At 47.9% G+C, this 14,893-nt stretch overlaps 1 protein-coding gene across 2 annotated transcripts; it reads right to left on the bottom strand.

Annotated features, from left to right (window-relative positions):
* Nucleotides 1–3,058: 3,058 nt before the first annotated feature.
* On the bottom strand, nucleotides 3,059–13,874 carry ADGRF3 (adhesion G protein-coupled receptor F3). Of its 2 annotated transcripts, XM_031466712.2 has the most exons (13): nucleotides 13,468–13,874; nucleotides 12,417–12,477; nucleotides 11,856–11,996; nucleotides 11,213–11,386; nucleotides 10,519–10,743; nucleotides 9,781–9,990; nucleotides 9,207–9,350; nucleotides 8,835–9,031; nucleotides 8,247–8,426; nucleotides 6,029–7,411; nucleotides 5,551–5,592; nucleotides 5,400–5,462; nucleotides 3,059–4,767 (listed from the first exon to the last, which is right to left on the bottom strand). In XM_031466712.2, the coding sequence occupies exons 1-13, from the start codon at nucleotides 13,549–13,551 to the stop codon at nucleotides 4,726–4,728; spliced, it is 2,946 nt and encodes a 981-aa protein (XP_031322572.2). In that variant the 5' UTR covers nucleotides 13,552–13,874; the 3' UTR covers nucleotides 3,059–4,725. The 2 variants fall into 2 exon arrangements, with proteins under 2 accessions (XP_031322572.2, XP_031322573.2); XM_031466713.2 differs by lacking the exons at nucleotides 11,856–11,996; nucleotides 12,417–12,477; nucleotides 13,468–13,874 and having other exon boundaries at nucleotides 3,059–4,943; nucleotides 11,213–11,333.
* Nucleotides 13,875–14,893: the final 1,019 nt, after the last annotated feature.

Here is a 14,893-nt window from a genome sequence, read left to right as displayed (position 1 = left end):
GGGGCAAAGAAACAGATATAACTTAAAAAGGATGTGCATATATATATGTCTCTTACATATCTTACAAAGATATCTGTCATATGTATGATAGATATCATATACATGATATGATAGAGATATATCTTATAAGATGTACATGATATAGATATATTTCACAAAGGATCTAGGATATATACAGAATTCCTACAAAATTAAGAAGAAGAAAGATAACTCAGTAAAAAAATGACAAACAATATTAACAGATTTTTTTTTAGAAAATTATATACAAATGGAGAATAAAAGTGAAAAGATGCTCATTAGTAATCAAGAAAAACCAAATTAAGATCATAATGAGATATTTTATACCTACCAGACTGGCAAAAATGAACAAAACTGTGAATACCAAGCATTAGTAAGGATGTGGAACAATAGGAACTTTCTCTTCACTGCTGGTGAGAGTGCAAATTGATACAACCACTTTGGAAAACAGTCTGGCATTGTCTTGTGCATTTGAGTACTTATAAATCATATATTTGAAAAGGGGTTAATATCCAGAATATATAAAGAACTCCTACAACTCAACAACTAGAAAACCCAATTTAAAAGTGGGCAAATAATTTGAATAGACATTTCTCTGAAAAAGATATACAATGATCAATAAGCAAATGCAAAGATAGTTGCCATCACTAATTGTTAGGGAAATACAAATCAAACTACAATGAGATGCTACTTCACACCCATTCGTATGGCTATTATTAAAAAACGTGAAAATAACAAGTGTGGGTGAGGATATGGAGAAATTGAAACCTTTGTGCACTGTTGATGGGAATGTAAAAATGTGCAGATGCCATGGAAAACCGTATAGCAGTTCCTCAAACAATTCATAGGATTCAGCAGTTCCAGTTCTAGGTATACATCCAGAATTGAAAGCAGGGTCTCAAAGAGATATTTCTACATCTGTGTTCATAACAGCATTATTCACAATAGCTAAAACTTGGAAACAACTCAGGTGTTCATTGATGGATGAGTGGGTAAACAAAATGTGAAAATACTTAAAAAGGAAGGCAATCTTGTCACACCAGGGATGCTACACCATCGATGAACCTTGAGGACATTATGCTAAGTGAAATAACCCAGTCACAAAAAGACATACTGTGTAATTTCACTTATACCAGATGTCTTAAACGGTCAAATCCATTCACCATTCAAAAGAATGGTGGTGGCCAGGGGTTGGGGGAGGGGGAGTGAGGAGTTGTTTAATTCATATAGAGTTTCTGTTCTGAAAGGTGAAAAGAGTTTTGGGGATTGGTTGCACAACAATGTGACTCTACTTAACACTACTGTCCTGTATACTAAAAAGTGGTTAAAATGATCAGTTTTATGTGTATTTTACCACAATTAAAATTTTTTTTAAGGTAAGGGAAAATAATTAGAACGGAAGTTACCTCTGGATAGGGGACAGTGCATTTGGTTTGGGGAGGAGCACACAGGTTCTGTACTGTTTCAAAACATTCTATACATACAAGAGAAAGCCACGTTATCTTCATTAGCATGACTGCTACAAAGGATCACCCTTGGCGGTGGTTATAGGTGCCTCTTTGATGTTTGTTCTTAAATGTCTTAAACTGGTTATGCTGTTCTTAAAGATCTCAAAACTTAAGTGTCTCTCTTTACTTGTAAAACTTTAGTTAGACCCTCTGTTCCACCAAATAATCATTTGGGAGTGGAGCCTTTATTTGTCCTCATTTTTCATTCGAACTTCAGAAGGTTGGCTCCCCAACCTCTCCCCCACCCTGTCCCCACTGCTCCCCCAACCCCCAGATGTTTGCTTCTGATGATCTCTTTGCTTCCAGCTTTCCTGAGAGAAGAACTCTAATTCTTCTCAGCCTATGATGTCCCCCTATCCTTTCTCAGTTTTATTTCTCCAAGCTTCTCAAATTCCGTCTCTCTCAAGGCATAAAAAGTAGTAGCATGGTCTCCTGGGCTTTCTTAGATTTTAATGGATGACTCAGAGGCCCTCTGCCTTTTTCTGCTGTGGTTTTGGGGGGATACTGAACTGGTATATTGTGTTTTCTCAATGAAGAGGGATCACTGATTGAGAGGAAATGGGACAGTGTGGGGATGGAAGGACAAAAATAGTTAATTAGACACTATTCTGAAAAGAAATAGATGATTGTGAGACAGAAGCAGCATTTAGACATGTTGACAGTGTATGTACTCAGTGCTGTACTCAACTAGTTGCCGTTTTCCCTTTTATGCTTAAAGGACCGTCAGTGATCAAACAATTCCGAGAGCAGAACTCCAGATAAGAGAGTTCAGAGCTTCCCTGGGAACCCCTAACGCACTCTATCCTTCTGTACACATGTCAGTTCCAAGGGGTATTTTGTTTGTGTTTCTTTGCTTGTCAGGTTTCTATCTTTTAATACATAAAATGTTCAGGAAAACTTTTTGAAAATAATTTTTTTCTAATGTAAAAATACTTCTCATTGTAAAAAAAAAAAGTCAAACAATATAGAATAGAAGAAAATGAAAAATCAAGTAGAGATACTCACTGTTTATGTTTTGATATCTCTCCTTTTTAATGCATATGTATTTGTAGGGACACATGGAACATAATTGCCTGGTATAATGGTGTTCTGGAACCCTTTTGTTTTACTTAACTATGTAGCCTAAATATTTTTTCATATCAGCAGGTGTAGGTATGTCATCATTTTTAATGACCAGATAGCATGCCTTTGTATGGATATATCCTAATTTGTTTTTACTAAGTACCTCTTTCTTGAGGATGTAAACACACTAGTGTGCACATCCTTTATACATTTATCTGTTCACTTGTTTACTGTTTCTTTAAGCCATCTTTATAGAAATGGAATTGCTACTAAATCTCACTTTCTTACATTTACCTCCAGAGCCTTCCCCCCCTTTTTTATGATGAGAGCCAAGTGAACAAGGGCTTAATGTCATTTTATTTGTTTATTCTAAAGTGTGTTTTTAGCAGCAGAGCATGCATTGTGTGCAGTCATTTGAGGAGGAAAGTGAAAATACATATATCTACAGAAACATACTCAGAAAAGGAATCTCTGCTGCTTCTTTAGTACTTTAATTTTTCAAAATATAGTTCGATAATTAAAAATATTAAGACTAAATATTAATATAAGTGAAAGTGGAATCGAGACATGACTCTGTTGCCAGGGAAACCAGCAAAGGCGAAGCCCCCACTGATTGAGTAGCTGCTGCCTCCCATGGGGGCTGGAACAAGTACGAGGCACAGAAACCTTGCAGTGGTCCTGGTGAGTTGGTACCTTCTACTTGAAAGAATGATTGAATCCATTTAGAGAAATACTTGGGCTGGTTCATACACAATTAATACAAATCACACAAATCATTAAGTGGAGGTATAGCATGTGTAAGAAAAATGTTTTCAATGGCATTTACCACTTTTAGTTAGCATTATCACTTTCTATTTCAAAAGAAAACACCCCTATTCCATTTTATTTAAAAAATCCATGAATTCTATAATTACTCATTCATCAGAATTTTTTTTTATTTATCTAGTTTAAAAATTTTTCAGAACCCTGTCATCATCCTTTTGTAGATTCCATAAGTTAATCCATCTAGGCATCTTGATGCTCTCTAAAGTCTTTTCTTAAATATTTCTTCTCTATATCTAGCCTTAGCTTGATCCTGTCACTTTTATTTATCATTGCATTATTTATTTTATTTTGGCAGGGGTGGGGGAGGTAATTAGGTTTATTTATTTTTAGAGCAGGTACTGGGGATTCAACTCAGGACCCTGTGCATGTTAAGCATGTGCTCTAGTGCTTGAGCTATACTCTCCCCTGATCCTGTCACTTTTAAATGTCAATATTTGTCATCTTTTCTTCATAATTCCTGGCCGTCTGTGATAACTTTCTACTTTAAAATTTATACCACATTCTTAAAATTGTGCTGGTATCAGTGACTTTACATACAAGCATACCTCTATGAAACTTACATTTTGGATTAATGTGTTTCATAGAGGTTAAAGAAAGAGGGATCTGTTAATTTCACCTTTTCCTAAATTTTGAAAAGAAACAAACCAAATTCTGCTCTTTGCCTCCACTCTCTGGAAGATCAGAGTTCCTGTCAATTAAGCCATCCTTTCCTTGTAATTATAGGGAAGAAATAATGAGAAAAGAAATCACTGAATAATGAAAACTGTTAAGACAGGTTTTACTTGCAATTATTCTGAACTTTGATATCTGTTAATTATTTTTACAGCAAAGCCATGCTTACTCATTAGTTCACTTTAGCTAGTTTTTCGTGCTTTTCTTGCTTGGATAGGCAAGGGTGGGGACAGGTAAATGAGAAAAATGAGTGTGACTAATGAAAACAGAAGCCTGTCTTTCCCAAGGGCTGAGCTCTGGGGCCAGGAAGAGTTCAGAGCGTTGGCCGGGACTCATCCTGGTGGCTTCAAGGACACACCCTCGACTCTCTCATCATAGGTGGGTCACTCAAAACTTTTGTCTTTCCTGTGAAAAAGCTTGCCCTGAAGCCTCTGTGGGCTCCTCTCCCCTCCGGTTACCAGACCCACCAATGGCATTTCCTCCACAACATGGGTTTTTCAGGCTATCTAAAAATAATGATAGTGTGAAAAGGAATTTTCAGAGTGAACTGAGTCAAGGGGTGGTGCTGGTGACACTGCAGCTTTCTAGGAAGGCAGTAGAAGATGCTATGCCGTCTTCTCTCCGAGGCCTCCACACTCCTTCAGCTCACCTGGGAATGTCCACCTGGAGAAGGCTGTTCACCCTGTGGGTCAGGGCGGGTATATATGAAGAGGTGTTTTCTTTGTAGAGCTCTGCTGGAAAGCCCTTTGTACACTCATCCTCACTCCGCACTTCTCACACTGCTCCTGAGAAAGCCTCATCCTCACCTGGTTTCTTCACTTCTTTGCTGTGTTACGGGATGTAGGTTTCATTTATGGCCTAGGAAGTTGTGGGAAGGCCCAATTACAGGGCAGTTATTACTACTGCCAACTCTCCTTTTGATGAGGTTGTATCCATTTGTACATTCTCACCTGTCCTCCTGCCTGGGCAGCAGAAATCCTAGGAACTTTGCTCCCGGCTACAGTGACTCTCATGCAAACCGATCCTACCTTTCCCCTGCTAACTGGAGGCAGATTCTCGGAGGGAGAAACCAGGGGAAAATCCAGAGTCACTAGGAGTCCAGGTTATAATCAGGAGCCCAGGAACCTGAATCTGCTCAGACTGGGCTGCATTCTCCATCGTAGGAGAGCTTGACCCTGAAACATGTTCCTCCTGAAATACAACCCCAATCTTCTCTTGGCGTCTGGCTGTCCCCATCTCCTCCATGGAAGGCTGTGGAACATCTACTTTGCTCTGCTCTCTGGGAAAAGTGAGGCTTTAAAGCCAGCAACTCACCAGGGAGATGGTGGAGTTGGGGGGCTGGGAGCGGCAAAAACGTTTGCGCAAAGCCTCTTGAACCTGTAGGAGAGGGGATTGCCATTATGCCAGCCAAAGTCCCGGCCTTTGGATGCATGCAAGTCAGGCTGGGGTGGGTGGGCAGACTCACCTTCCTGTCCATGAGGCAGCCGAACAATAAGATGAAGACACCCTGAAAAGAGGGATGAGGATCAGTTAGTCAAGGAGGAAGAAATCAAAGCCAATTCCTTCTCTCTCCTCCTTCAACCTCTGTCCTCTTGTTTAATTCACATCCTGAGGCTTCCCATCTTGGTTTTCTGTACATTTGCACCACTTGGTGCATAGAATCCATTTCAGGTGCTTTTCTTACTGTTACGAAGAAGATGGATCAAAGGATAGGGTACTGACAATTCCCTGACTTAAGTGACAAAACCAGATTATTTTACAGATGAGAAAACTAGGGGTCAAAGAGATTTGTCCACAGTTACTCAGCTAGTCAGTGGAGGAACGGCAATCCAAGCTTAAGCCTTTAAAAATTCCTGAGCCTATGTTTCTTCTGCACAACCATACCTCCTTGAGAAGGGACTGTCTAAAAGGGCAAAAAGCACAGCCACCACCTTGTCACCCACCTGGGAGGTATTGAGAGCTGTGAAGAGGTAGTGGGGGACTATGGAGACTTCCTCTAACAGAGTGGCCAGGCCCAGCACCCAGGTGAGACCGAAGATGGGTGTGAGAATGAGCAGGGCTTTGATCACTCCCAGGAGGGCTTGACGCTTCTCCACCTGGGGTCCCTCTGACAGCGAAGGTCTCAGCAGCTTCAGCACAGCCATGGCTAGTACCAGCCCGTTCACACCCATGATGGCCAGCACTGGTCCCACGAAGGTGTAGAACACTCCTCCCTTCCTGTCCAACCAACATGCCCCCTCCCCCAGGTATTGCCCTCGGGGTAGGTAGAGGCCCAGGGTAACACCTGCAAACCCCATCGGGCACAGGTAGCCAAGGAACACCATCAGGGAGAGTACTCGGTGCTTGGACAGCTGATGGAAGACAAAGAGCAGCTGGTGGGCCAACATCAGAGCCTGAGCCAGCATCCAGAAGAAGGTGGCCAGGTAGAGGAAATGACAGAGGAAGGCAGTGGCCAGGCAGAGTGGGCTGTGGGGCCCTGGAGGAAGCAGCGAGGCTCCAAGGAAGCAGGTGTCTGCCGCCAGCAGGCAGAGCACCACATTGAGCAGGGCCGTGTGGCGTAAGTAGGCAACTTTGCTCTGCACCACAAATCTCCACACTAGCCTATACACACCCAGGCACACAAGCAGGGCCACAATGGAGGCCCCCAAGCCCACCTGACCCAGCAGCTCCAGGAGGGTGTTTTTTGGAACTGTGTGTCTAGACATGAGGATGGAGAAGGCAGTGAGGTGCCGGCAGATACAGTGAGTGGTGGGGCTGGCACTGGCTGCCTGCACCTGGCACCCTGCATCAGACCAGCCCCCCTTGCCCTGGAAGAGATTGTGGTCCCAGAAGACACAGTGAGGGGTGCCATTTGTGTCCCCAAAGTCCATGATGACCTCTCCCTTGTTGAAGACCTGGCCACCTGCCATGATGGAGATGGCAAGGACCAGACCAGGAGTGGCATAGAGGGAGTCCCCCAGCCCTTGTCCATAGTTTGAAGGCAGAAAGTGGTCCAGTTTTCGCAGCATCAGGCTAGTAACACTGACGTTGGTTCCATTATGGCCCAGTGGGGCCAGTGAGTGCTTGGGAATGTGCGCCTGCAGCATGGGCTGAGTAGAGAAGGAGACTCTGTAGTCGGAAGGAGGTGTGGGCCTGAGGAGCTGGGTCTGCAGCTGCACGTTGGGCAAGCCGAAGGAGAAGGGGTGATCCTGTGGGCACAGACTGCGTGCCAGGGTCTCCACAGCCAGCAGGAGATTGGAGCCCACTGCGGAGATCTGGGCCCGGGCTGTGGTCCACAGGGAACTGGCGTCCATGTCAAGGACCTTGTCTGTGGTTTTCAGCAGAGCCTGCAGCACACAACAGAGATGAGGCCTAGAGCCCTCAGCAGGGAACTACAGGCCCCAAACCCACCCTTCCTAGTTCAGTGCAAAACCCAAGGTTGGGGAGAAAAGGGGGAGGAAGACAGGCCTGCGAAAGGGAGACGGGAAGAAGAGGGCTGTTTAGCCTCCCGCTGGGGCGTCTTCCGGCATGTGGTCTCCTGATGCACATCCCACCCTCTGATTACTGGTCTCCCCACTCCATCCCTTGGGGCCACCAGATCCTAAGGGGGCCATTTAGATCTGTAGAGCTAGGAATGGTGCCCAGTGGTTGATGGCACAATGTTCTGAAGTAGAGGGCCACCAGCATGTCTGTGCACCCATGTGTGATACACATTCCCAAACGAAGGGTGTGTAGTGTCATTGTCCCTGGTCATTCTTTTGGCTGCAGCTTATGGGTCGCCAACTGAGGCCTATACTGAGAGCTGGTGTAGGTGGGTCCAGCAAAGCCAAGCACGTTTGAGTATCTCCATGGAGGTATTTTGTGGGTGGACGGGTTGGGGACGTGTGTTGGAGTCATAACCCATGTCTGCATGTGCATGAATGCCTCTAAACTCATGTCTTCACACCCCTCTCTGCCTTCCCCGACCACCCATGTGTTCCCAGCATCAGGCCTTCTCTACATTCCATGACCTTAGAGACTGGAATCCAAGAGGAGAAATGGACCAGGGAGCAGACTCTTGGACTCTAGAAAAGTCTACCATCTGAGAGCCCCTGGTGATACAGAGGGACAGAAGTGTCCAGGGCTGAAGAGCTTCTGGCCCACACTACCCAGCCGGCCCCTGCCATGGCTCAGAGATCTCACCTCCAGGGCACTGCCGTTGAGCTGTATTCTGGCACTTGCCACTATTTTGGCCAGGACTTTTATGGTGTTCACCAGTGCTAATAAGTCAGAGGGTGAGGTCACCACCACTACCTGGTCAGGCAGCTGCGCCAGGATCTGTGGCACCTCCTCATCAGGCCAGCCCTGGCCTGCCCGCAGCAGCTGAGACAGACAAGACAGCAGGAGGGGGTGGTGGGCGAGTCCTCAAGAGGGAGGGGCCACCTCCTCCCTCTCCCTGTTCAGCTCCCTTCTCCCCACACCTGCACCCTGTCCCAGGGGAGCAGGAAGCAGAGAAGAGCAAGCCACATGGGAGGAACTGACACCAAGGTTAGTGGGATGGACATTTGTTGGGATCAAGGTTTGAGACTAGCACCTTCCCCATCATGAGCATGCTGGCCACGCTAAGGCTCCCTTGCACCTACTTCCTGGCTCTGCTAGGAACCAGTTCCGAGAAGCTGAATAACCTTTGGGGCGGGCCTCGGGGGAGAGGGTTCTAAAGCTGGGTCCTGGGTGAGGAAGGGATGGGTCATGGAGGATGGGGCATGTGGTCAGCAGGGCCAGAAGCTTTACCCGGGCTCTATAAAGCAAGGCCAGGAGCCCTGTGTCTGTGCAGCTGCTATGGATGGGCCCCCAGACCCCATCAGGCCTACAAGTCCTCTTCACTGTGCCCGTCTTATTCCCAGGACACGGGGCCTGTGCCACATGGCCAGCCTTGGTGACGTTCCAGGCACCAGCTGAAGAGTCCTCAGGGCAGGTGGTGTCTCCACCTGAAAATGATATCAGGGGAGGCTTGGCAACCCAGTCTAGCCCAAGCCTCTCCTTGGGCAGAAGTCAGTGCAGGCTGTGAGTCTGTCTTACTGCCCATTGCAGGGAAACATCAAGGAGGAGCTCCCAGGGCAAGCAGGTGAGAGCGCAGCCAGCTGGACCCCAAGCCGCGCGTACCCTGGATGATGGTAACAGAGACGGGGACCCTGAGAGGGCTCAGTCCTGGGCTCTGCAGGTCACAAGTGTATGTGGTGTCAGCTGCAGGGCAGCGCCGAACAGCCAGCACAAAGCACTGGGAGTCCGATGTGTTGAATGAGGAGGCTGAGGGTGAGACAAGAGAAGGGAACTGTCACTGGCCCAGGAACACACCTAGAACCTAAGAGGCCTAGAGATGCCTTGTCAGTCTTTCTAGTAATTTCAGAAGCAGATGAAGCAGTGGGGAAGAGCTAAATCGTACGTGGGCATCAAACCACTGAAGGTGGAGCTTGGATTTTGGTGAAGGGGACTCTGGGGGTCTCTAACTAGCTCCAGGGCCTGAAGCCACAGTTAACGAAAGCATTATGCAGAAGCTGTCTCCACACATGAGGTTATTGTTCTATCAACAGAACTGGGTAAAAGCAGTATTGGACTTGGACCAGCAACTCCCAGGTTGAACTTCAGCCTCTGCTTCCGGTGAGCTGGAGAGCCAGCTGCCTGGAGGTGACTAGCTGCCCTCTCTCCCCAACCCCTAACAGCTGGCCCCCTCCCACACCTTCGCTGCCCTCTCCAGGGCTCCAGGAAGCCGTGTAGCCCAGATGTTCGCTGGGGATGCAGCAGCTCAGCTGGAAGCCAGGAGAGGAGGCACAGGAGATGGAGAGCTGGTCTGGAAGCTGAGCCACGTCTATCGCCCGCAGGGACACCTTCACCATCTGGTGCAGCTCCCACCTGAATCCCTGGGCCTCAAAGCAGCATATGTAATCACCTGCAGACACACACCTGATGTACGTCCTGCCTCCTCGGCCCCCACCTGTGCCACAGAGTCTCCGCTGCCTCCCCAGCCACACCCTAGGTCTGCCTTGTCCATCCAGCCTCTTCTTAACCCCAGTAGGAACGATCCTTATCCCTGGAAGGATTCCTAAGAGGAAGAAGAGACCCTGACCCTTTTGTTAGCCTGTAGCCATGAATTCTAAGGGGGAACCTCTCCCTCCACTAGCTGCCGCTCCTGCTCCAGCGCCTACCGTTTCAGCCTCGTGAAGAAGAGCAGGCATCTGTTCTCAGTGGACTCTGAGACCACATTTTCAGTGCTCTCTCCTTACACTTCTTCACATCAGTGGGCTCTTAGCCTTGGTTTCCCCAGAGTGAATAAGTGGAGGGATGAGAAGGGAAAGAAAGAGGAGAAAAGAAGGAAGGAGAAGAGGGGGTGGAGGGGGGGGAGCAAAGGAAAAAGAGGAGGAAGAAGAAAGGTGAGGAGAGGAGACGAGAGAGGAGAAGGGAGGGACAGGCGGGCTACCTGCCCATTTATAGGTGATGTTGACAATGCTGAGGAGAACCCGGCCCCGGCTGGAGGTCAAGGACACACGTGTCCCTGCCTGCAGGAGGATGGGGCTGGGGCTGGGGCTCCCTGTGCGCCACAGGAACCATTTCAGGTTGGTGATCTCCTGGCTTGTGAGAAGGGTCAGGTTCAGGGTGCTGCCAGGCATCTGCAGCCAGGAGTTGAGGCTCAGGGTTGCAGGGACTGCAGGAGGCAGGAGACAGGGTACAAGAACTTGTGGCCCTTGATAGAGCTAAGCTCTCCTTCCTTCCCCATCTTCTGAAGCCCATCCTTTCTCACTCCCTTCCCACCTTTTTTGTTTCGTCCCTGGATGAGTGTGGCTGCTGCATCCCAGCCTGGAAGATCCAATCCATCAGCAGGAACCAAACAAGGAAGCTTTTTGGCCTAGAACTCCCCCTCCCCCAGGGAGGGAACTTCCTCTCCTTGTCCATCTGTCTCTGAAGCCCTGCCATTCCTTAGTCTCATTATCCAGTCCCAAGCTCAGGGCCTGGGATCTGCTATTATGGCTGACATTTTCTCCCTCCCAGAGCCACTGGGCTTGGGTCGGCTGGCAGAGACACAGGGGTCAGAGGGAAAGACAACACAGGATTTCTTTCACTGGGGTGGGGTCGGGGAGGGCAGCATTGGTTCCCAAGTTCCCAACCCTCCTCACCAGGTGGCAGCAGCTGGCAGTACCCGGCTTCATTAGTGCAGAAGATAAGACAGCCACAAGGCCGGTGCTCGAGGAGGGTTTGGCAGGGTTGGTGACGGGAGCAGACACTGTTGTTCCACTGGTACCCAGAAAGGCAAGCACAATAGGTACACCCATCGTGGTTGACACTGCACTCTGTGACAGAGGGAAGGGGAATGAGAAGTGGGCAGGCTGTCTGGGAAAGCCCAACCGCCTGATGCCTGCGGGGCTTTAGGGCTGGCTGTCTGGACAATCCCAAAGTCACAGGCGCCTCAGTCACCACCACCCACCAGGCACTGCCTTCTCAGCCGAGGTTCAGAGCAGCAGAGTGTGCTGGGCAAAGGCGTCAGGGGTGGGAGTGGAGACCCGGGCCCACCATCATCTGCCCCTTGTGCCTCTGCCAAAGTTTAGAAGATGGAGACGTGGAGCAGGAAGGGAAGGGCCTGCCCGGTGGGAGGTGAGAAAGGAGCTGGGCTGCGCAGACCCTCCAGAAATAGGGAGGGGCTCACAGTATCTCAGACAAGGGGACTGTGGGAGGGCTGGGCTCCCTTCACCCTGAGCCCCCTTCCCACCAAGCAGCATAAGAGCCACTGAGAAGCAGGGGCCGGCAGATCTTCCCCACTACCTGTTGTGAGGCTGAGGCCAGTGAGGGTTCCCAGGGAAGAGGAAGCCGAGGCAGTGGGAAGAGTCTGGGGCTTGGAGAGTGCTGCCGACCAGGTCTCATTTGAAAAGTCCAACTGTACATAGACTGAGACCAGGACTGATTCTGCAGGAGCAGAGGGGACAGCTGGAGAGGATGGGCAGCAAGGCCATGAACAGTCCCCTTCTGCTCCCCACACCTAGCTGTCACGACCAGGAACCCGGAGCCCGTCCCACCTCGCCGAGCCCCTCCAGGCACAGACAGGACTCAGGAAAGTGGTAACTCCTCACCCAGTTACGGTGCCTTCCCCTACGCTGTTTCATGTCACCCAACAACACCCATTTATAGATGAGACTCCAGGATGAATGATCTTCTCAAGGCTTCGCTAGAGAACTGTGTAAGGACCTGTGTGACCAGCGCAGGACCTGGTCTCTCTCTTTAACCCACCACCACCCGCTCCCCTCTTTCTATACCTCTCCCAGTCCCTTCTTTCTGCCTCGTTCCCTGCTTCCCCCTCCTGCGTCCTCTTCCTGTTTGTCCACTCACCACCTGCTCCACTTTCTTGATCCAACTGCTGCCCAGATTCCCCTCCAGCCTGAGTGTGTCCCTGGAACAGAGCACAGGGGAGAGACCTCTGAGGAGACCTGACCCCACATTTCTCCCAGGGCCATCTTCTTCCCCAGGCCGCTCTGGAGCCAGCCTGGCTAATCTGGTACAACTCCGTCTCTTTTTGCCTGGAATCAAGCGGGCACATCAGGAGGGGAAAGCAGGCTTCTGGGAGGAGGTACAGGGATACAGCCCCATGGATCCTGCCAAGGCCTGCAAATCCCACCAGAATCCAGAAACCAGGCACACCCCATGAGTCAACATGCTTTGCTTAATTCCTTCCTGAATGCACCTGCCCCTGGGCCTCTAGGTTAATTGAAATGGCTGGGTCTGGAGCTCTAGGGGATAGGATGGGATGGGGGACTGGGCAGAGCTGCCTGGGGCCCAGAGGCTTGGGGGCTTTATTCCCTCCAGAGGAATTGCCAGGAGCCTGAGCAGAAGGCAGCATCTTCCTTTAGTCTCTGGTGCCTGTAAATTATTCCTAATTCCTCCTTCTCTCAAAATGCAGGTGGGTGGGGATATCTGTCTAAAAACAGACGCTGATATGGATAAGGATGTGGAGAGTCAGAGAGAGATCCACCTGGGAGAAAAGGGAAATCCTAAAGTGCTAAACTGGACTCTGCTGCCTTCATGCAGATTCTCTCCTGTCCTCTATGCCAATGGTTCCCGAGTTTAGAATGCTTTTTTTTTCATTTTCAAATTGCAAGCTTCACCGGAAGAGCCTCTATCCGAAGTGCAGCAGGCATCACTGGCGTTCACAGGGACTCAAATAAAGAAACAAGAGCTATCCTCACACCCTGGAAAATAAGACTGAATGAACTCTTGGAGATCTTACAACAAACCGGCCTTTAAAAAAATACATCACTTCCTCTCTCTCCAGCCCTTTCCCCTCCACCTATCTTTTCGTTCCACATCTTGCCGCCCCACACCCAGAAGTCCCTGTCATCACCTCTGCAGACCTTCCCTGGGTCCTCACCCCAGTCTTACTCACAGGCTGGGATGCTTGGGCATCTGGTGACCCGACCAGGGGGAGAGTCATGGCCAGGAGTAGCAAAGGAGCAGCTGAACAGACCATGGCTCAGGGAAGCAGTCCTCAAGAGCCCTCCTGCTGCTGCATGATGCAAATTTCCTCAGAGAAGAGCTGGCTGGGGTGGTGTGCAGATGGGATGGGAGGGAAGAGTGGAAGGGAGCCAGAGCCGAATTTACAGAGGAAGTGCTACAGCCCATGCTACAGTCAAATGGGCATCCAAGTCACTGTGGGGCCAACTGGAGCCCCACATGCCCCGGTGAGAATGGTCTCCCCAGGTTCCCACACCCCTGACCCGGGTCTGATGGGCTCAATTGGCAGGAAAGGACTTGGCAGTCCTAGGCCACAACCAACAATGTGTCAGTAAGCCAGGTTCAGTCACATCCCCAAGGATCTGGGAAATCTGGATTGATCTGGAACTCTCAGGAAGCTGGATTATTGATCAAAGAGGCAAGGTTAGAAAAGACAAACATTAGAGCTGATTGCTATCCTAAAATAATTTCCAGATAGACTGGAGTCTTAAATGTAACAAAGAATGTGGAAAAATACCAGGAGAAATTATCTAGTAGTTTCACAAAATAATTTTGAAGTGAGGAAGGCTTTTCTAAACCATATAAAACACAAAAGCCAGAAAGGAAAGAAATTAGACAGTCTAAAAAGTCTTAAATTTAGGATGAAAAGAATGTTAGGGTAAAAAGGCAAAAAAGAAAACATACTTGAAGGACTATAACTGAATAAAGGGCTAATCTTAATATAATGTTTTATCTTACACATCAGTAAGATAGAAAACGGACAAAAAATAGGAACAGGCAGTTAAAGGAAAAAATTTCAAAGTTTGATAAACATATAAAAACATCTAACTTAAGATGTAAGAAATGCAAATTTAAATAAGAAAATATTCTTTGTCATCTACTAATTAACAAAAGACAAGATATTGATTATATTCAGTGCTGATCAAAGTGTACTTGTAGAAAAATATGTGTAAAAGGATGTTCAAGGCAGAGTTGTTTGTGATAGCAAATGAGTTAAACAATCCAAATGTCCATTCAAAAAAGACAGATTAAGTAAACTATGGCATTTCCAAACCACAGAACATTGTTATGGGGGAAAAAACAGGAAGTCGCACTATTTGGGGTGAACCCTAATATATATGGAGAAATTTAAAGTATATATTATGCTCCTCTTTATGTAAAAAAGGGGATCTATATTAGATACTCGTGCTTTTTATACCTGGAATATTTCTGGAAGAATGCATCAGAAACTTGGCGATAGTTGTTTCTGGGGAATGCGATTAAGGGTCTGAATGGTCTCTGTGCTATTTGATATATATTTTTTCTAACCATAGGCATCTTTTTAATTAAAAAAAAAGAAAGGGCTGATTTACACACAC

The sequence above is a fragment of the Camelus dromedarius genome, chromosome 15 (genome assembly GCF_036321535.1).
Source record: "Camelus dromedarius isolate mCamDro1 chromosome 15, mCamDro1.pat, whole genome shotgun sequence".
In the NCBI taxonomy this organism is placed as follows: Eukaryota; Metazoa; Chordata; class Mammalia; order Artiodactyla; family Camelidae; genus Camelus; species Camelus dromedarius.
The sequence above is the reverse complement of the archived record's forward strand: the minus strand, read 5'-3'. Positions and strand labels throughout refer to the sequence as shown.